The sequence below is a fragment of the Psittacula echo genome (genome assembly GCF_963264785.1).
Source record: "Psittacula echo genome assembly, chromosome: 1".
Lineage (NCBI taxonomy): Eukaryota > Metazoa > Chordata > Aves > Psittaciformes > Psittacidae > Psittacula > Psittacula echo.
Window position 1 is genome coordinate 87853616 of NC_137735.1, and position 21511 is coordinate 87875126.

The following is a 21511-nucleotide window of genomic DNA, read 5'->3' on the forward strand; positions in this document are numbered from 1 at the left end:
ATTTTCCAGAATACCATCCTTCTGGGTGGTACTTCTGAGCCAGAGGTGGATGGAGAAAGGGTTAGCAAAGCCTGAGGAGGAGCAGCAATAGCAAATTGTCCTCACCACAGCTCCCCCTTTCTCCAGAGGGTACCATTCTGAAATACAAACCCTCCTCACCCCGAAAACAGAGCTAAAGCAGGAGAACATGCTGTTGTGCTATGGCGGCTGGTACTTCCAGGTAGCCAGAGGACCACAAGCTCCATGTGAAGGCAGTTCCACGACCGAGAGCTTCCATTTTGAATCACAGAAAATGAGTTTAGGTGTGTTTCTTTCTGCCCCTTTAGCGCCTGCAAGGGAGTGCAAAGCACACTGCAAATTAAATAGGGTTTTGCAGTGACACTTGGGGCAGGGAATTCCTCTAAGTGACTTAACATTTTTCTGTTTATTCTTTAAGGTTTATGTAGCGTGCTTGGCCCATTCACCTTGCAGTACCCTATATTGGCTCAAAAATGAGAACACACACAAACTGCCAGCCAAAAGCGAAAACCAAAAAGGATCTAAGTGCATTTACTGCTAGTTCTTGCCCTGGTAGGCACATTAAGGTGGGTGACGGTGAATCTGCGTGTGGAGGAGGAGGCAGCCGCCATTGTTTTAAGTGAAAAAAAAGGACGTGTTTAGGCGGGAAAGGGCTGAGGCACCACAGCCGCCATGCCGAGGGTCTGCCCGGGCGGGCTGGGCTTCCCTTCCTCTCGCTTCCCTTCCCGCGGCCCACCGGGTCAGGGACAGCGGGTCCCCCCCCTCACAGAGGGGTAATGGCGAAGCCCCCTCCCTCACGTCGCCCGCCGCGCGGCCCCTTTAAGGGTCGGCGCCTGCGCGCGACCCCCTTCCCTTAGCAACCGCCCCGCGGAGCGGGAGGGGAGAGGGGAGGGTCACGCGCGGCCGCGGCGGGAGGGGGCGCGCGGGCGTGCGCGAGCCGGCGGCGGCACGAGGAGGGCGGGGCGGGGGGCAGGGGGCGGGGCGGCGCGGGCGGGCGGGCGGGATTATTATGGGCTGTGGGCGCCGCCGCCGCCGCTGAGAGGAGCAAGATGGAGCTGTCTGCAGTGGGGGAGCGCGTCTTCGCCGCCGAGTCCATCATCAAGCGGCGCATCCGAAAGGTGAGGGGCTCACCGGCCTCGGGGTGTGAGGGGAGCGGCTGCGGGACACCCCCTGCTCCTCGCTGTAAGGCCTCGGCCCCGCCGCTCGCCCGTCTGCCGAGCCCCCGCCTCACCCCACACACGCACACCCCCCACCTCCCCCAACCCCACACCCCTTTCCCTCATCTTCTCTGTGTGTGTTGCAGGGGCGCATCGAGTACCTGGTGAAATGGAAAGGATGGGCCATCAAGTGAGTGCATCCCGATGGGGGGGGCCTCCCGCCCGCGCCGCCCTGTGGGGGCCGACCCCGGGGCGGCGGGGCCGGCTCGGGGAGGGATGAAGCGGGAGGGGATGGGATGGGGATGGTGGGGGGCTCTGTGTGGAGATTGGTGCGCTAACCCCTTCGCTTGTGTGTGTCCCTACCTTGTCGCCCGTGCCCCGGCAGGTACAGCACCTGGGAACCCGAGGAGAACATCTTGGATTCCCGGCTCATCGCTGCCTTCGAACAGAAGTGAGTGCTCATTCCCCCACCCCAGCTGGGGGCTGCAGCAGCTTTGGTTTGGGTGGGAGCAGGAAAGGCTGTTCAGCCTCCTCCTTTTCCTTTTTTTTTTTTTCCCCTTTTTTTTTTCTTTATTTTTTATTCCCCCCCCCCTTTTTTTTTTTTTTTTTACCTTTTTTAACTTGTATACAGTTTCTCCTTTTGAGAAAAGTTTTAACTTCTTGACAAATTTGACTCCCTCAAGGGAACGAGAGCGTGAGCTGTACGGGCCCAAGAAGAGAGGACCTAAGCCTAAAACTTTTCTGCTGAAGGTAACTCTTATTTAAGTAACTTAGGCCTAGCTAAATGCCTCTCAAACCTCGCTAGTGTGTGCCCTTGGAAGAGCTGGACTTTCAAAGGACTTGTGCCTGCTGCCTGGCTTAGGGAACAGGGGGACAACGTGATGGGAAAGCGGGTGGAGGGGAGAGCATGTGTGCGTGCGATGAGTGCCCCAGCAGGACGGTCGGCACATGCGGATGTGTACGGTGAGGCTGCAATCTCTTTTTCCAATATCCTCTCTCTCTTTACGGCCTTCTGCTGCTGCAGTGGAGAGCTAGCCAGCCTTGCTCCCTCTTCCTTCAGCAGCCTCTTCCAGCCAGCTCATGCCCTGCAACTTAGCAGTATGCTGAGCAATTGGGCAGCTGTGACAGGAATCCCGCTGCCACTTGTGCTCCTCTGGTTGTGTTTCAGGATGTAGGTGCTCTGTGGGAGTTTCATGAAGGGTTCATGTTTTGATCTGTAAACTACAGGCTTGTTTTGCCTTTTTTTCGGGGGGGGTGGGGGTGGGGGGTGGTGGTGTTGGAGGGGAGGAGTGTTTCACCTCTGCATAGGATAGCGGGTGAAGTTTCTAGTTCCCTTCTGATAGACCCAGCATCTCTGTAAGAAGCTGTCGTAGCATCTCTGCTTGCTGACAGTGAGGAACGAGGAAGGTGGTCCTTAGTGCAGCCACCCCCCCTCCCCAAATTTTTTAGTCTCTTTTTTAATTAAGAAATGCAATAGCTGCATGACTGCTGTGAGAGCTCTGTGAATTTATTAGCTTACGAACTCCTTGCTTTGCTCTCCTCTTCCCCTTTCGTCTCCAACTGTGTCAATATCAGATTTCAAATGAATGTAGAAACAACACACCTTTGTATGATTAAGACAGATGAGCGAGTTCATAGCTCCCCTGGTTTTGATCTGGTATAAAGCCCTGGAGCAGCTAGGGTGGACCCTGTGGTAAGGCATCACTATCACTAAACCATCCTATGGCTTTGGGCAAGTCATTTAGCCTTTATGCATGTTTCTCCATCTGAGAAACAGGTTAATACTTTCTTTGCCTGGCAGTGGTAGGAGCTTTACTCAAGTCAGTGCAGCACTTTAACTGTATGAGCACCAGAAAGAGCGGCAAGGGGGTAGGGTGTCACCTCTCCTCTGCTTTAAGAGGGCATAATGAAGCACGCAGAAGAAATGCAGGAATAGGCATTATTCCCCTGATGCCCCAGGGGACTCTGATAATCCTCAGAAAGTTCTTCTGATGGAACTGGCCTTCTCCCTCATCACCTGTTTTTCGGGTAACAGTTTTCTGTATCTGCAGACTTAGAGCTACAAACATAACTGATACATGCTACCTCTTACACTTCATTCAGAGAAACTAGACTAGTTTGGTTTTCGCTTTCTGGCAGTCATGCATTAAATGAAACCCTTGTGTTTAGGTTTCCAACAATGTAGAGGAACGCTTAAAGGGGAACCACCAGCTTAAAATGGTCCTCTGCTTAAGTTAAAAAATAGTGGTATTTGTAACACTTGACATGGTTCAGAGTGGTAGAGAAGTGTTTATGCTGTGCTTTTAACTTTACTGTGTGTAATCAGTTTCTTTTTGATTCTGAATGTGATACGGCAAAATCCATTGCCAATTTTTCAGTCATTTAAAAACCCCAAACCAACCTCCAAACTCAAAAATAAAACCCACTCGTTCCTCCTCTTCTCCTCTTGCCCTTTAAAAAAAACCCTAAACTTGGAACACGAATGATTCAACAGCATCCTTTGAGTCACACCCCTGACACGTTTCTGTGGCACATCTTCCTTCTGCCAGCTTTTCAAACACTGTGCTGAAAACCTGTAGGTTTGCAGTGCTGGCTCTGTACTTTATAGAAGATGGATCAAGACAGTGAGTGAGATGAGCTCTCCTGAAGACTGGTGCCACATTGTGGGAGAGGCTGGCAGGGCAGCTCTGGGAGATGGAGCTGGTGAACCTGTTTGTGCTCTCTGACTTGCTGATTTTCTGTGACTTTATGTCCTACCCTAAAAATAATACCCAGGCCAGCCAGCAAGAAGTAACTCTATCTCAAGCTAGCCAGTCCTAGCTGAACTTGTCTGAGCTCTGTTCAGACAGGCCATTGGCAATGCAACTAGGGCCAGAAACAGGAAAGAGACCAGCAGGATAGTTTGCATCGTGTGCATCTCCCTGTCAGTTCTTCTGAGGTGCCAAAGATGCATGTTTGACCTCTGCTACACTGCAGCACCACTGCTGCTGAGAGAAAGTAGTGAGGTTTGATTCTGCCTTGCACATTGCTAATGATGCTTTTGGTTATTTTAACTGCAGATTCTCTTGCCAGTGAGAATTTCAGAAGCAGGAGAAGAAATTTGTTTCTTGCATCCCAGAGGGAGTCTTTGGAGTTGGCAGTTTGAAGAACATTCTTTTTGATCTGTTAACAGGTTAGGCCTGGGTGCAATGAAGTTTAAGCAGGAGTCTGGCCTAGGACTTTTGGTAGACTAGTCTGCCCTCGGCTCAGTGGCTTGCTAGGATTTTTCAGGTGTATCAGTGCTTAAACTTGGGCTTCTGAGCCGCTAGTGAGGCATTGAAATAAGTGCTCTGATACACCGCTTTGTCCCCGAGCTTGTGAGGGTGATTTAGTTTGCAGTTAGGGCTAGGTCTATCCTAGGATTAGTTCTCAAAAGCTGTGGATAGGCACCCAGGGGAATTTTCAGAAAGCATTCCAGCAGGTTAGTGGCCCATGCCTTTGGAGAAGCTTTGAAAGGCTGCATCTTTGGCCACCTGCTGCCTTTGTAAGCCAGGCTCCTGTTGCTGAGAGCTGTCTAACATTTGCCCTTTCCCTCAGACTGCAAAGGGAGATTACAGCCCAGGCTTTGTAATACTGCTATCAAGATGGCCAGTGTTGAAAGTGACCCCTGCAAAGTTTTGGGCAGGAAATGGGTCTTTATCCTCTGCATACTGGGGCAAACTTTCCCACAGCTGAGATCAAGCTTGGCAGGAGGTTGTAATTCTTGGGAGGTTGCTCGTATGTCATAAGCTTTGTGCTGAGCGTATGGGAAGCAGAGTCCTTGGTCTGAAATGGGCAGCTATGACTTAAGGCTCTTACCTTACTACTTAGGTGTCTGGCCGAAGTTGTCCTTGAGGACAGGCTCTTCAGCTGCAGGTCGGAGTGGAAGCTGGGGTGAGGTTAGGAAGAGTCACAGCACATGCTCTAGTGATCTTCCTCTTTTCCTCTGCTCAGTTTGCTCTTTTTATGTTGCTTGTCCCTCGGCACTCTGCTGTGCGGAATGCAAAACTTGCCAACTAATCTAATAAAGTCTAGCAAGCGCTGTTAAGAGACAGACTGCTGCAAGCTCTGTGGGTGGCTAGCAAAGACCCCTTCTTGGGATGGCTGTAAATACTAAGGTGAAAAGACTGGAGAAGGTTAATGGGCAGGGAGAAGTAAGGGAGAGTAAAGGAGAGCCCTAGTGAGAGGGGGGGAAGAAGGGGCCAAGCAGCATGGTGTTCTGTAACTTCGGCCTTCCTTGAACTCTAAAGTTGGAGTTGGGTTTCTTTTGATCTCCTCTCTGTTCGTAAATTATCCCCAAGTGGTTTGAAAACAGACCATTCCCCTTTGTAGCATTTTGTTCCCCATCCAGTAGGGAAACTAGTTTATGGCAGTGTTGCTTGGGAGAACCATGCTATGAACTGGCTTGCTGTTGCCTTCTCACTTGGAAGACTGCAGAAGAAAGGGGATGATAAAAGGGACGAATGGCAGCCAAAAAGGGGAAAGAAGAGCTTTTGCGAATGCTGTTTGGAGCAAGGACTGTGGGAATGTAGGTAGAGAATAAAGGACAAAGCAGAACCAGTAATTTATGAGAGAGTAGTGCTACCGTGGTGCAGCAGCACTACTGGAAATGGCTTGATTTTGAAATAATTAACTAGAAATCCATTGAAATACAAGGATTTTTTTTTTGTCTGGTTTATTTCTCCTTCCAAATTGCAGAGATTTTGATACAATTCAGGTAGCAGAGGCTTTTCTAAGCACGTGTCCATGTACGTGCTTGTGTGCCTCAGTGCGTTAAGGGAATGAATGAACAAATATGCTTGCTGGGCCTCAAGGGACACTTATTCAGAAATAGTACGGAACGAGGGAGATATACGAGTTCCCAGGGGCAATGAGGGAGAGCTGTACAGGCTAAATAAAGGTGATATGTATCCCAAAAGAGAAGAGGGGGAAGGGCAGCAATCCTAGCAATTGGCATGCTCTTATAATGGAGCACTGCAGCAAGCCTCCAAAAGCTGCATCCTGATGTAGGCTGAGCTGTAAGCAGAGAGTGAATTACTTCGTATATATGCTGAGTACTTCTCCAGCAGTGAGCAAATCCTGCAGGTGAAAGCCGCAAACCACAGAGAGCTAGTTTCTATCTGGAAAACTTCTGAGTTAAGTAGCAAACTGTAGTGAAACAGCTGAAAGGATTAAATGGGTTTGTTTTTCTAAGACCTTATGCACATATCTCTCGTGAGTGTGATGGAATAATGGATCTGTAGCAGGGAAAAGTGCGTGAATGCTGAGTCTTCTTCAAACCAGAGGTAGCAAGTTATTTAATGTGAAGTTGTAAGTGGGAGAAGGAGAGTCCAGAAAATGTGCTGTCTTCGTCAGGGAAGAGACCCGAGCTTGTATAGTTGATACCTGAATAAACCTGATCCTGTGGTAGAAATACTGAGCTTCACAAATGACAGGGCTCTGAGGGGCTGGTTTTAGATAAAGCAACTGATACTATTTTTCTTGAAACCTTACCTGGAAAAACAAGCTCAGAGTAAGCTGAATATTTGCATATTGCTCTTTGGAGCTTGTACTGAAGCTGGTCATTGGGGGATAGCAGTGTTGCTCCAGGGGAGAACTGTTGAGTGCCAGCTTACCCTCTCTCAGTAATCTGGCTAAAGAGGTTGATGCTGCACATAGTCTACCTGGAGACTACTGAAACTGGAATTTAATAAATGCAGAGAGCTGAAATATGAGTTAGAAACAGCTTCAGCTTGAGGAAGTAACTGGAAACACAGACACATAGCAATTAAGGGAGACCTAGTGGTTCTGGCACACTGGAAAAGCCCTAGCAGGGCTCTGTGCTAGCTGTTGTGTAAGCACAACACCCAAGACAGGTCTTTCTGTCAAAACAGAACAGCAGCTGATAAATGTGCACAGGCTGGGGATGGAAAAGTCAGCAGGACTGTGGAAGTGGCTGGGCAGTGACTGTCCCAGCATTATCCCTTTTCATTTAACGTGGTTGATGGGAAGCTGTGCTGAGGAAATTTGAGGTGTATAAGGCAACTGTGGGTGTTTGTTACTGCTTCCCCCAGGCTTGGGGGAGTCTGCCTGCTTTCTCATATGGGTGATGGAAGGTAGTGCTGTGGGCAAGGCAGCACTTAGACTCAACTTGGAGCAAAGTGGCACAGAGGGGGCAGAACTCCTCACTCCAATGTGTGATTTTGGGGAAGGGAATTCATCAAGATGTGTGATGTTGGTGTCAGGAAGGGCCCTGAAAGATGCCTGTGTCTACCTGCTGAGGCTGTGGACCAGGGTTTTTTTTACTGCCACATCTGTCCTTTAGTACCCTCTGCCTGACTTTTCTGTCTTGCATTTTGGGCTGGGACATTATGTTGTGCTTGCTCTCAGCTGAGCAGTGGTAAACTGTCAAGAAGCCCAAAGCACAAGAGCAGCAATGCTAGGACTGGCTGTGATGGGCAAGGAGTGGAAAGGAAGAATGAAGTTGTTAATCCAGGCTGTGCTGGTATGTAATGTCAGAAAGCAAACTGTAGCTTAGGCTGGTGTCTGCCATCTGCTTCAGAGCGACCTGTGAAGAGAGGAGCAAGCACAGCCCTAGATGTGCGTCTCTCTGTTCCTGTGATCTCCTCATGGGATCTCTGGGGTCTCTAAATTGTGGAACATTGGGATGGGGCTAGTTGATACACGGTGCAGGGAGTTTGGTGCTGCTGCTGTGCTCCAGCATGTAGGACATCTGGGACAAGAACTGTGTCTTAACTATTCATTTTCTGAGCAGTTTTGGGCATGGAATAATGTACAAGGCTGAGCAAAGAGAAACTAGCTGAAAACTGGGATGCTTCCTGGTACAGCAGGGCATGCTGGGGTTTGTGTGCCCCGGGGACATTTCCCTCTAGCTAGGTGAAACAGCACCCTGTAGAGCCCAGGGTTAATATGGAGAGCATCTGTGCCTGCCTTGGTGTTGTGTTACTCATCCCTGTTTCTTTGTCAGTCACCTAATAAAAAGTCTAGAGCACCTGGTTCAAATGAGCCTTCAGTCTGCATTTTCATGTACAGCTGGGGAAGGAAACCTCATCTTTGCAGTCCTTTTAAAGACAGGATACAAATAGTACTAAAGGGCATGATCATCCAGCATTAGCCAGGGAGGAACAAAATGTCTTCACTTTTGTTTCCTGCTTGCTCAGGATCTTCTGTGGTTCCCATGGGGATTTTGGTGGGAGAAGAGGGGCACTGGGTGACAGCAAAGCTGTGGGGGTGTCTAGGGCTTTGAGCTTATTGTGCAAGAGCTGGCCTGGGCCCCTCGCTTAGATGTGTTAGATCCCTGCCTTTACATGCACGTTTTTTTCCCCAGGCGTTTCTCTGGTTTGAGGCACAGGCTGCAGGGTGACAAAGGAGATGGTGCTGGAGTGCTTAAGCTCTTGGCTGGCAAGAAGCCATCCCGATCTTGGCGTGTGCTAGGGGGCAACGGGATGGAAAAGTTGGGGAAGAAAAGCAGCTGTTGTCTATAGCATTGCAGTTCTTGTCGTGCCCACGAGGTGGGGGAAGCTGCTCACTACATGGGCGATTGCAGGGGGCTCGCCTGTCCCCTCCAGGCCGGAGTGACTTCTCAGCAGTGGTCACAGGCAGGAATTAAGGAAGGGGATGGTTTGAGCAAGGAGCGGGGTGCAGGTGGGAGGCTGCACAACTGTGCTCTGACAAGGCGTGATGTAAGAACATGCTCTGGGTTTCCATGCCCACAGGGTCTTCAGGTCATACTGCCTCAGCTTACCAATGAAACTGTTGTTTCTGCTGCCAGAAAACGTTCCCATCTGGTGCATGAATCAGGGCAGGTTTTGGCACTATCTCCAAGCACCAGAATTGCTTAAAAGTCTTGTTCCCCTGCCCTGGCTCTTGGGAAGGACAGGCACTGAGCAGTTGAACTGGTACTGTTCCTGCTCTGTTTTATTAGTAGGTTTCAAATGAGTGTGGTGGTCAAAAGGACAAGGCAGTCTCTTTGGCGATGCAGTTAAACTTGACTTGAATTCTAGCTGCTTGGCTTTAAATACTGTCTGTACCTTGCTTCCATGGCAGAGTGAGGATAAATGCCTGCTTGTGGTCTCTAGTTAAAATTAAGCTTTGGATCGCTGCTTTTCTTGTGTTTAGCTAAGACAGCTCTGTCAAACCACCCTCACCTGCGTCCAGCTGTGCTCCTCAAGGCCCCTGTCTGCCATGCTTTGTAGAGTAAATGAGTCTGGTTATGGAAGGGGAAGAGCAAACTGGATGTGTTACTCTTCGTCTTCCCCTTGTACTTATTTCGTAGAGGACTTGGTACGGTCCCCTGTCTTGGGACTAGTATGTGATTTTGGATGCTAACTCAACACTAACAGGCCCAATGCTTAGGAGGACACTTAGTTATCTGGCTGACAGTGGAGGGTTGTGCATGTTGCCTGATGATGACTGAGGAGGACCTTGGAAACCATTAACTGTAACCCTGAAACACAGCTGGAGGGTGGCAGTTCCCTCTTGTGGAAAACACATGTCAATAGGGGCACAGCCTAGGGAGGAATTAGCTACTCAGAAAGGATATAGACAGTACTTCCTGCTTGTATGGGAACTGTGCCATAGCCATCAATAGTCCAGAGGTGTGTATGTGGTTTTGTCATTAATGTGGGTATAAATGTGCCACGGCATTGCTGAGTTGGGAAATGCCTGATTTGAGACTTGGCTGCTCCTAGGCTGCCTCTCTGACCCTGTTTTGTTTTCTCTCTCCCCACCACCGCAGGCTCGGGCCCAAGCGGAGGCCCTCCACATTGGGGATGTACACTTTTCTGTCAAGCCTGGTTCTAGCACCTCCTCTCCCAAGCTCCACTCCAGCGCTGCAGTGCACCGGCTCAAGAAAGACATCCGGCGATGCCACCGCATGTCCCGGCGTCCCCTGCCCCGTCCAGACCCCCAGAACAACGGGAGCATGGCAGGGGGGGCTGGCATCCGTCCTCCTGTTTCGCCCTTCTCAGAGACCGTCCGCATCATCAACCGCAAGGTGAAACCTCGCGAGCCCAAGCGCAGCCGCATCATCCTCAACCTCAAAGTCATTGACAAAGGTGGGAAACCAGCCAACAGTGCCGGAGGCCTGGCTCGGCCCAAGATCCCCTCCCGAAACCGCGTCATTGGCAAGAGCAAAAAGTTCAGTGAGAGTGTTCTCCGCACCCAGATCCGCCACATGAAGTTTGGCTCCTTTTCACTCTACAATAAACCGTCCACTGCACCTGCCCCCTCTCTGGAGGGCAAAGGGGAGGCTGAAAGCTCCCAGGCGGCCTCCTGTGGGCTCATTATGGGTTCCACTCCCTATGATGCCCCCAGCTCCAGCTCCTCCGGCTGCCCGTCGCCAGCCCCCCACTCCTCCTCTGACCCAGATGATTCCCCTCCGAAGCTGCTTCCTGAGACCCTCAGCCCAGCCATTCCCGACTGGCGTGAGTCAGAGGTCCTTGACCTCTCAATCCCACCTGAGTCAGCTGCCACCAGCAAGCGTTCTCCCCCAGGAGGCTGCGGTGGGGGGCAGACGCCCTCTTTATCCCTCTCTTCTTCCGATCCGGAGCAGGAAGCTGGCGACTGGCGTCCTGAGATGTCCCCTTGCTCTAACGTGGTGGTCACGGATGTCACCAGCAACCTCCTCACTGTCACCATCAAGGAGTTCTGCAACGCAGAGGATTTTGAGAAGGTGGCGGCAGGTGGTGGTGGAGGAGGCAGCAAGTGAGCAGCCAGGTCCCCTCACTCCAGCCATGTGGGGGGAGCTCTACTGTGAGAAGTCGTGGTGCAAATGGCTGTCCTCAGTTCTCTCCTTCTTCCCTTGGCTGTCCCTCTGCCCTCACTGCCACCCTTCCTCCTCCTCTCCCCCTGCCCACTCCCTCTTGCCTGGAGGCTGGAGCGTGTCAGTGGTGAGGAGTTGGGGGCACCCACTGTTCCTGAGTGTCGCTGCTGCTGGGAGGAAGCAGGGAGGGTCGTGGTGGGGCTGGGGAGTGGTTGTTTGTCCTTGAATGTGGTGTTGTCCAACAGGCGGTGGAGCCTTTGGGGATGAGGGATGGGTGAGCATGTGTCTGTGTGCCTGTGGGGGTGGTGGGGAAGGTGCTCTACCTCCTCCTTCGCCTTCCATCACTGACAAAAACTGAAGAGGAGCTCCAGACCCTTGAGGGGAGGATATAAGAGGATTGGAGCCTTTGCCCATGCCCCCCCAAGCCTTCTCCCATAATGTGCATGCAGTCTCTTCCATTCCTATGTGTCCCCTTGCCATGACACTGATCCTGCCATCTTTCCCTCTCTTGGTCTGCATCTGCCCTCTCCTCTGCTGTCCTCATGGCAGTTCCTGACCCAGATGCCCCCAGAGCGAGGGGAAGAGAGGCAGGTGAAGCATCATGCCTGGAAGGTGCTTGAGACAAAGCTGGGGTGGTGGGGGTGCCCCATGCAGCATACACCCCATATTGGCTTCCCCTTTCCTGTGACTATTGGTGCTACCTTGGCAGTTGTATGGGCACTTTCAGATGCCCTGGTCCCTCCTCCTTATCTTCCAACTTGCTCAGCTTTGCAGGGGGAAGGGAAGGAAAGGGGAGTCTGATTCTGGCCCAGATCTTCCTCCTGGTGTTCATCACTTGCACTTGCTTGGGGGAGAGAGCATGAAATGTCCTTCCCTAGCCTTTCTGTGGTGGAAGTCGGAGTGGGCCATGCATCCAGCCTTCAGTTTGGGGGAGGATACACCAACAGTGATGCTGCCCCAGCTGGGAGAGACTGGTCTCCCTCCTTGCACATAAGCTTTCCCCCAGCTCCTTCGGAAGGAGGGAAGGATGGATGCTAAGGCAGATTGCTTGCTTTTCCTGTTTCCTTTCATCTCTCCTGCTCTCCCTTCCCTGTGATGGATGGCCTGGAAGAGGGTTCCCCTCTGTTTCCAAGTATCTGAAACAGCCTTTACAACTGTCAACCAAAGGTGCTAATAAGAAATAACTCTCTCACATTGTATGCATGTGCGCTGGATCTCTTCCCTCAGAGCTGTGAACTGATCTAGAAATTCCTTCTCTTCGCCCCAGCAAGTAGGAGTGAGCAAGATCATAGCTTACTCTCCCCCTGACCACCTTTGTTCACATCCAGAATAAGCTCTCTCTTTGCCTGCAATTTCTGACTTGTTCTGTTTCTGTGTGGGTCCTAAACTTCACGGCAAGATACCGTTTCTTTGCTCTCCCTTCCCCCCTATTTGCACAGGACTCAGCCTGTAGGGACAAGGGAAAGAGGTGCTGATCCATTGGTGGGAGAGCCTAACCCTCTCAGCCCTGTCCCTGGTATTCAGGAAGGGGCAAAGGGGTGTCACTTCTACATAACATGCTGCAGAGGTGAAAAGGGTGGAAAAACTTCCCTGTGCCAGGGCTCACCTACTTAAAGATCTGCCCTGGGTGGGTGAACACTAGTGGAATTAGCCCCTCTGGTGCTTCTACACAAGGATGCTCGTGAGCTGCTGGCTCCGATGAGTGCTCTTGTGTGGAGTAGTGATTTTGAGGTTCCAGCGGTCTGAGGATAGAAGGGAGGCAGTCTGTGGGAGAGGGGTAATACATGTTTGCCCAAGAGGCGGTGTTGGGCTGGTAGAGGGACAGACCAGCTTCTGACCTTAATATAGGGCTTCTGTGCCCAGAGCTTGTCTTTTCCCTGCCTCCAGTGCCTGGTTTGGTGTAATGCTGCCCTCCCCACAGGCTCCTCTTGCCTTGCGGCCAGTGGCATTCAAAGCCATGGGGCAGGATGAATTCACACCACTTGCAGTTGGGTGTCTGCCAGACAGTCCGAGGGGGATTCCAGGTGCTGTTAGCACCACCCTTTGCACACCTCTTTCTTTTTCTTTCCTTGGTTAAAGAGCTCAGTGGACTCTTTTGGGATGCAGTTGCATTCACAGTTGAAGCTAGGGGCAGGGAGAAAGACTTCCCTGATCCATTCATCAAGCTAAGGCTTCCTATAACTTGTTGGACTTGTGTGTGTGTCTGTATTAATACCTGCCTGTATTTTTCGTGTCTTGATTTTGTGTTTTTTGCATCTTTCCTGTGCCTGGCACACCCGGGGATCCCTTATTTTAGCATAGCCTATCCATTTGACAGCAGCCTCAAAGATGAGCAGTTTGTAGGCATGGGAAAAGCTAGGGAAATAAAGCTAGGGAAATAGCAAGGAGATTCTTCTCTCTTTCCCCCCCTTCCCCTCTCAACTAGAACTATTCTGCGGCTGTGAGATAAGAGGAGCTTCTTTGTGGGGTGGATGCAAACTGGCCAGTCACTTTAGGTTGTTGAGTTGCTGTTTGGTGTGTATGTGGTGATGTGCTTTGTTTCGTGGTATTGAGGTTCTGGAAAAAAAAAAGCATTTAAGTGGGAGATAAAAGGGAACTTTAATAGGAAACTCTTGATGTGTTTTGGCCAAGATGTGTTTGCTTGGCAGAATTCTTTTCCCCAGTGTCTCTTTGTATGGTGTTCTTTGGGGGCAGGGGACAGGAATTGCTTAATCAAAGGGGTTTTGCCTTTCTTCAGAGTGACAAGCAAAGGGACTGTCTGTGAAGAGCAAAACAGTGGGTCATTGTAGGGATACCCCATGAGGACCCTCTTCCTGTGGCGAGGAGATGAGGGGACTTGTAGCAGAGGAACCTGTGCAGTAGATCCTCTTTGTGAGGGAAGAAAGGAGTATGATCCGGCTTGCAGATACAGCACAACTGCTTGTGTGACATATCTCCCTGGGTGAGTCACCAGGTGGGGACCAAACCCTGAACCTCTGGATCCAAAATGAGGATCCCATGCTGGTTTGAGTTAGAAGTTTGCTAACTTGAACACACAGCAGCCTCAAGTCCTGTCAGGTGGATGAGCCACTTGAGGCTGACTAACCTACCTTCATATTCACATGGGTTGCACTCCTCCTTCTGAATTTTTGCCCTTGCTCCTTAAAGAAGATGGGAAAGATCTATCCATGCCTTTTCAAAAGGGCATGGCTTTGAAGGAGGAGTTTATTTGAAAGTATCCCCTTCCCTTCCCCATAACCCCTAGGAAAACAAAAAACAGGGAAATATTCTCTGTGTCTGTGCCATGTTTGTTCTCTTGTTGTCGTGTTTTTAGAGGAGATTTTATGATGGAGTGGAAAAAGTGAAATGATTAGTTTTGCATAAAAAAAAAGAAAAGTTTAAAAAAAATTTCTACAGGGAGAGAGCGAGAGAGAGTTTAAAAATGATTAATAAATGCAGTGATTGCACAAACTGTAGTGGTAATAGAGATGGTCCTTAGAGAAAAGAGTATTTTGTAGTATCGAAGCATGTGTGTCTGGGATGGTGTTTGGCTTGCTTGAACTGGAGGGAAAGGCATTCTGGGACTAAGCAGCGGTCTCTGAACTGAAAAGGCAAGTTGCATGTTGGAGGAACCCTGTCTACAAACCCTTCCCGTCCTTGCCTCCCAAGTGTTGGAGTGAGTTCCCTCCCCTCCCATACCTCTCCTGTGAGCTAAGGTAGAGTCTCCAAGTGGTTTTCCGGCTGAGCGGCCCTCAGAAATGACCGGTTGCGTTCTGCCAGAACGTGGATCGGGCCACCAACATGGAAACAGTTGACTTAACTTTGCATGCACAGCAAGCTGCTAAGATTTGGGGTTGTCATGTACCTTTCCTGCCAAGTCACTGTCTCTTCTCTTTTCCCTCCCCCATATCTAAGCAAGATTAACCATGGTGGGCTTATCTCCTGGGAACCAGATGTGCCTCCCCTTTATAGGGTCTCTTAGCTTCTTCCAGCGTCGAGTGGGGAGTGGCATTTTTCCGTACAGGATTCACCACATCAGGACAGAGAACAGAGTCCCATCTGTATGTAGTCCAGTATCCCATCTCTGAGAATGTTCAGATCTTCAGAGGTAGACGAGAGAGCTGCCTTGTGTGCTCCAAAGGTGCTTCTGAGTGAGGCATCCCCTCTTCTCGAGGCCAGCAAATGCTGGAGGCTTTGGGATGGGGAGAGGAACACCTTGACAGGACTGTGTTTGAGTAAGGGCTGTTGTCTTTTGCTCTGGCTTCCTGCAGAGTGGCAGGGAACAGTTGCCTGCACATTCGTTCAGAGCTTCCCCATTCATGGTGTCTCTGCTGGGTGTTCATCTTGTGCATGGGAATGACTGCAGGGAGGAGGGAAGCTACCAGATGTTGGTGTCTGAACAGAGCATAGCAGGCAGGGGATGCTAGGACAGCTTTTCTTGTCTGGACTTCTCTGGTGCCCTCAGCTTTGCAGTGGCAGGTGATGGATATCTCGATGCTTCCCACAGCCTCGGCTGCTCTTGGGAACTTCCTCTCTCTGCCCATCGAGCTCTGTCAGTGCTTCCCACAGCCTTCAGCTTGGAGCAGCAGCCTCCTGTCTAATGCTTTCTTTTTCTTCTCGTTGAGCAGAGCGGGACCGGGGAGGTGTGAAGCTAATGAGGTGCAAGCTCCTTTTGGGATGGAAAACAGAGAAACAGTGCGGTGAGCAGACCCAGCTGTGGTGAGCTGCTACTTGATTTCTGTTTTCAAAAGAGAGAGGGAGCTTTTTCTCTCCATCTCCCCTTACTGAAGTTCCCAGGGTAATTTTATGATATAAAGAAAAAACAACAACAAAAAAAAAAAGAACCCCTTACAATCCTGCTTTTTATCAGGTAGGAGCTGTCTCTGAGCTGAGTCTTCCTAGGGATTTCACTCCCTTTCCCAGACCCTCTTTGTAGAAGAGGTTTTGGCAGCTCCCAGTGTTTGGAGATTGCCTTCCTGGGGACCTCCTGGCAGAAGTTGCCACGCTGAAGGATGGTGTTCTGAGACCCCATGCTTATGCCCACCACAGGTTGTGGCATTAGTGGGGCTGCTCAGGAGCAGGTCCTTCTTCCCAGGGAGGTGTATCAAACCTGGAGTGCGTGTCTGGCTAAGTGCTTATTTCCCCCCTTGCCTCTTTCCCCGCTTTCCAAGACCTTCTCCTCCTTGCCTGGTGCATCTTTTTACTCCAATGTCGCTTGCTTTTGCTGCATTTTTCAATTGCCCATAATCATGCGAGAGCTGGGATCTTATTTACTTTTTATATATAAATATAGAAATATAAAAGAGAAACCCTGTCCTCTTCCCTCCCCATCTCACCCACCACCCTGTGTGCAGCCTTCCCAGTCTCTGCTCTGAAGAAGGTCAATTTGGGGCCGGGGATTTGGTGCCTCCTGGGTTCTGTTCCTTTGGTTGCCGTGGCCTTTCTGCCAGCTGTGTCACTGCCCTGTGCCTCCGTCTCCCTGGTGCAAAGGGCTGGAGGGGACCATCTTACTGAGGGTGCTGGCAGCCCGACTCCCATGGCATTGGCATGGAACTGGAGCAGTGCCGAGTATTGCTTCAGAAATCCCCCTCTCCCTGTCTGATCTTCCTTCCCCAGGTAACTCCAGGAAGTATCTTCACTTCATTGATGCTTTGGGGTTGAGTAAAAAAGTGGCTTTATTTTCTTTTCTTTCTTCTATTTTCTAGGTCCCTCCCCAGAGTGCAATGTGTATGGTTTCCTTTTGGGGGTGTAGATGGGAGGAGATGTTGGAGTCTATCTCCATCCTCACCTTTGCCTTTCCATCCTCTACTTCTCTCCCCTTTTGATGCTGCCCTGTGTCAGGCTGGTGGGGTTTGCACCCTTGTCTGTCTGGGGTCAGCAGCGTTGGCACCAGCAGCTTCACATGTGGTGTGTGGTGCATCTCAGGTGCCTTGTGTTGCACCTTGTTTGTAAGGATGTCACAGGGCGCCGAGTTCTTTCTCCCTTTAAGTTTCTCTGGGAGTGAAGGGAGGTGTAATTACTTTGCTCTTCCCATGGTGGTGGGCTGCCTCTGGCAGCTCTTCTTTCTCTTCCAGCTTCTCTGTGGTGGGAAACAAAATGTCTCCAGGACTGTCCAGAAGCACAGTTCTTGGGGTGAGAATCCCCCTGCCTCAGGTTAGTGCTGTGCTGTGAGCCCTCTCCTTCCAAGCACCTACCTAAGCGTGCTGGCAGGGGCTGTGCTGGGTATGCAGGAGTGGGGATGCCCCCTGCGATCCTAGGCTGAATGGAGCAGGGAGATAGATAGAAAGCACCATGCTGCAGCCTAGAGAATAAGTAAGGTGATGGAAGAGCTGCTGAATGCAGTCAGGGTGATGCCAGCTTCAGCAGCAGCTTGGAAAACATATCTGGCACGAGCAAAGGGGCATGGTGGGGCCAAGCAGCTGAAGTGTTAATTCCCATTGCAGGGCCCTGGTCTTTGACTTCCTTTCTTCTTCAGCTGAGCACTTTGAGCTCGCATTAAACTGCAGGAGCACGGCTGGGTGCATCAAAGCACTTTGTGGGGCTTTGGGGCCTTGTAGGGCTGGCGAGGTTCTTGCGTGGTCCTGAGTAGCCCCCTGGCTGCACCCTGCTTTCCAGGGGTGCTGAGAGTTTCCCTCTGGGCAGAGCAGCAGGTAGGTGCTCTTTAGCTCTCCTGGAGGGACCCTGCTGCTTCCAGCCCCCTGGCTGCAAAGGGGGACATCATCTTAGGTCAAGTTCTCAAACAGAGCAACCACAAAAAAATAATACTCTTTAAGATGACTTTTTTCCTCTAGAAAAAGTTGTCATGCCTGCGCCTCCCCTAAGCTAATCAACTTGGTGTGCTGTCCTCCCCTCTTCCTGCTGGTAAGCCTTGTGTGCTCCTTAAGAATAGAGGACTCTCTATTTTGGGATTATGTTTTTGTTCCCCTGTTTGTTTTCTTTTTGCATAGAAAGTTGTCCGCTGGTGGTGGAGGACAGGGGTCTGCCTAGGCTGTTCCTTTCACCTTCCCCAGTGCCAAGCTTAGGCTTAAATCCTGCAGATTTCTGCAAATTCTGAACTTGAAGCAGGCGAGTTACCCCACTGAGCTCTGCGGTGCTTGGATGCTTCAGGTTCTGCCTGCGCTTGAGTTTTGGTAGCATCAGAGCCTTACCCTTTCTCTTAGAGGTCAGACCTAACTCCTAGAGTGCAGATGGTTCTGGTGCGACCCATTTGTCTCTATTTCCCCTCACTTTGGCATTCAGAGTGAAGGTGGTAAAATTTTTTTTTTTAATTTAAAATAAACCTAAATATGTATCTTGTAATTTTTTTTTTTTTTTTAATTTTTAAAAAATGCATTTAAGGATTGTGCACGGATGAATTGTATATCTATATATTTTTTTTTTTGTCTTGAAATTTTCATTTTAAATACAGTGTTTGTTCAGGTTTCCGGTTTTGTTTTTTGTTGTTGTTTTTAATCCAGTTCCCAGCTGGCTAAACTCTGTCTAGAGCGGATGGGTGGGAGGCAAAGCCACTGGAGGGGTGATCAGATCACCCCTTCCCCTGGCGCTTCCCACAAGAAAATGGTTTGCTCCAGGTTTGGGGGTGGGGATTGTGCTAATTACTCTTGTATTCTTGTACATTTTGTTCTATCTGCTGCTCTTGAATATTGTATCAATGCCAGAAATGGGGAGATAAAAATGAAAAACAAAAAAAAATTAACCCCCAATAAATTGTTACATTCCAAACCCTATGGTCTTCTCTTCCTTTGTAGGGCTGTGACCTGCTCTAGGTGTAAAAAGTGGCCTGTGGAGCTGGTAGGTGAGATACTGAAATGCTTAATACCTGCTTGAGTGGTTTCACATCTAGTTGGAAACTGGTCACTAGTGGTGTCCCTCAGGGCTTGGTGTTAGGGCCAGTGAAGATCATTAATCTTCATTAGTGATCTGAATGAGGGGATTGGTGTCATCTGCAAATTTACGGAGGGTGCACTCAAGTAAGGTGGGAGTGTTGATCTGCTGAAGGGTAGGAAGGCTCTGCAGAAGGATCTGGACAGGCTGGGTTGATAGGCCAAGGCCAACCTGTATGAGGTTCGATAAGGCCAAGTGTCACGTCCTGCACTTGAATCACAACCGCATGCAGTGCTCCAGGCTTGGGGAAGAGTGGCTGGAAAGCTGCTCATGGAAAAGGACCTGGAGGTGCCAATTGATGGAGCTGAACATGAGCCAGCTTGTGCCCAGGCAGCCATGAAGGCCAACAGCATCCTGGCCTCTATCAGCAATAGCAAGGCCAGCAGGGCCAGGGCAGTGATCATCCCCCTGTGCTGGGCACTGGTGAGGCTGCACCTCAAATCCTGCGTTCAGTTCTGGGCCCCTCACTACAAGAGAGACATTGAGGTGCTGGAGCAGGTCCGGAGAAGGGCAATGGAGCTGGTGAAGGTTCTGGAGCACAAGTGTGATGGGGAATGGCTGAGGGACCTGGGGGGTTCAGTCTGGGGAAGAGAAGGCTCAGGGGGACCTTACTGCTCTCTACAACTGCCTGAAAGGAGGATGGAGTGAGGTGGGGTCACTCTCTTCTCCCCAGTAACAAATGACAGGACAAGAGGAAATGGCCTCAAGCTGCACGAGGGCAGGTTTAAACTGGATATTAGGAACAATTCCTTCTCCAAAGGGTGCTCAGGCACTGGAACAGATTGCACAGGGCAGTGGTGGAATCGCCATCCCTGGAAGTGTTAAAGAACCATATAGATGAGGCCCTCAGTGACACGGTTTAGTGGTGGCCTTGGCAGTGCTGGCGAATGGTTGGACTTGATCATAAAGGTCTTTTCCAACCTAGTTGATTTTGTGATTCTCAAGCACCATGGGTCTGTTCTGATTTGGAATTTCAAGCCTTATTGCACACAGAGAAGGTCTGACAAAGCATGAGGGAGATTCCTGTAATGCTGAGGGAAGAAGGAGCTCTTTGGGAAGGCCAAGCTGTTAGCAAGCAGAACCTGAACATGCTCCTCCAAAGTGCTTTGGAGAATGTTCCATGTGTCTCCTGCATCCTTTTCTTGTAAAAATGAAATTGGATCTGAGCACAACCTAGCACTTGGTGGCTGAAAAAATGCTTTAGGCTATTCACAACTCCAACACATATGCCTAAGTGCACTTCATGGTGTACTTACCTAAGAAATACTAATGTGTGTAATTAAAGCCCCAGATTTGCTCTGGTAGTCTCCAGTCCATAGAAACTCCATAGAAAGGTTACAGGAAGATTTGTGGTGGGGAAGGGCTGTTGGTGTGAGATCTGATAGGGAAAACAGAAGGGTTTGGGCTGAAGAGGTGCTCCTTGGGTGAGGGAGAAGAGCATGAAGTCAGTACTTCTGGGAGCTGGGACAGGGTAGTGTCTGGGCACAGCTGTGGGGTGTCAGCATTGAGCTGTCTCTGACCAGACCACGCTCAGAACTGCCCTTCTGCATTGTGATCCGGGTCTCACACGGAGGGGGAGAGATTGGGCTGCAGTGGGGACTCCTGGGGGAGAGTTTCCGCTCTGTTAGCCAAAGCTGCAGGTGCCTGCAGATGCCTCTCCGGTGTCTGAGGCTTGGAAAGCCACAGGAGTGCCCTCCCCTGTGGTGACACGCCTTGGCTGGTTGGGAGTGCTGCACTGCCCACCAAAGCTGAGCACAGCCACAGTGTTGTGGTATTCATGTTGGCCATGAGGTTCACCTTGCCTCTGCTACGTGCCAAAACACTCTCTCGCTTGCCCCTGCACCCCAGTTTTGCTCGGAGGGAAGTGGGCTTTTGGCTGGATCCAAGTACAGAAAATGAAGCCTCAAATGTTCCTGGAGCTGGAGGAAGGCTGGAGAGGCAGATACCAGCCATGACCGGACACATCCAACAAGCTCCTGCACAAGTGTGCTGGTGGAGGCAGTGCCTAGTGATGGAAGCCACATCTGCAGGGCTGAGAGACCTAGAAATGAAAGCAGCCTGCACTTCTGTGCTATGTGGAATCTGCAGATCCCCAGATGAAATGGGCTGAAGTCTCCTGTTTAAGGAGAGGGTGGATTTGGGTCCAAGGGGTGGCAGCTGCAGTTGAGCCCTTTTCTCTCTTTAGGGTGGCCCTGGGTGCACCCCAGAGCTGTGCAATAGCCCTGGGGGGTAAACCCCCACCCCAGAGGCTCCAGGTTACCCTCCCCTGGGAAAGTCTCTCCCCTTTCCTCAGCCCCACCACCCTGCTGGCCTGAGCATCAGGAATTAGCCAGGGTTTCCCCCTGGCCGGCAAGCGGCTGCCCTGCTCCCACAGGGAAGGTTGGACGGGAAGCAGCACGTCCACCTGGCTCAGAGAAGGGCTGTCCTTCTCCTCATGCTAGCAGCCATCCCAAATGTCCTTCCCGACCCCCACCTTGGAGACAGCTGCCAGCCCAAGATGCCATTTGGCTGCTAATTAGTTGGAAGAAAATTCCTTACCTGCTCTCTCCTCATCTCTCTGGGATGAGTCTGTGAGCTCTTGTTAAAACCAGCTTCTGTTGCCAAATCATGATCAAAACCAGGCTCCTCAAATTCCCCCTATCACCTTTTACCTCCCCTCATCCCACTGCATACAGGAGGACAGAGTTTCAGC

The 21511-nt window shown here is 50.6% G+C and overlaps 1 protein-coding gene across 4 annotated transcripts in view; it reads left to right on the forward strand.

The window, feature by feature from the left end:
• CBX6 (chromobox 6) overlaps positions 1–11127 on the forward strand; it is a 31087-nt gene extending 19960 nt beyond the window's left edge. For 2 of the 4 annotated variants that reach the window (XM_080629772.1, XM_080629771.1), the window contains 5 exons: positions 437–584; positions 1322–1365; positions 1561–1626; positions 1859–1925; positions 9931–11127. In XM_080629772.1, coding sequence (XP_080485898.1) covers positions 492–584; positions 1322–1365; positions 1561–1626; positions 1859–1925; positions 9931–10902 — 1242 coding nt within the window. In that variant the 5' untranslated portion in view covers positions 437–491 and the 3' untranslated portion in view covers positions 10903–11127. Of the gene's footprint in view, positions 1–436; positions 585–1049; positions 1137–1310; positions 1926–9930 lie in introns of those variants that run through there. The other 2 variants (XM_080629773.1, XM_080629770.1) reach the window with 2 other exon arrangements.
• Positions 11128–21511: the final 10384 nt, after the last annotated feature.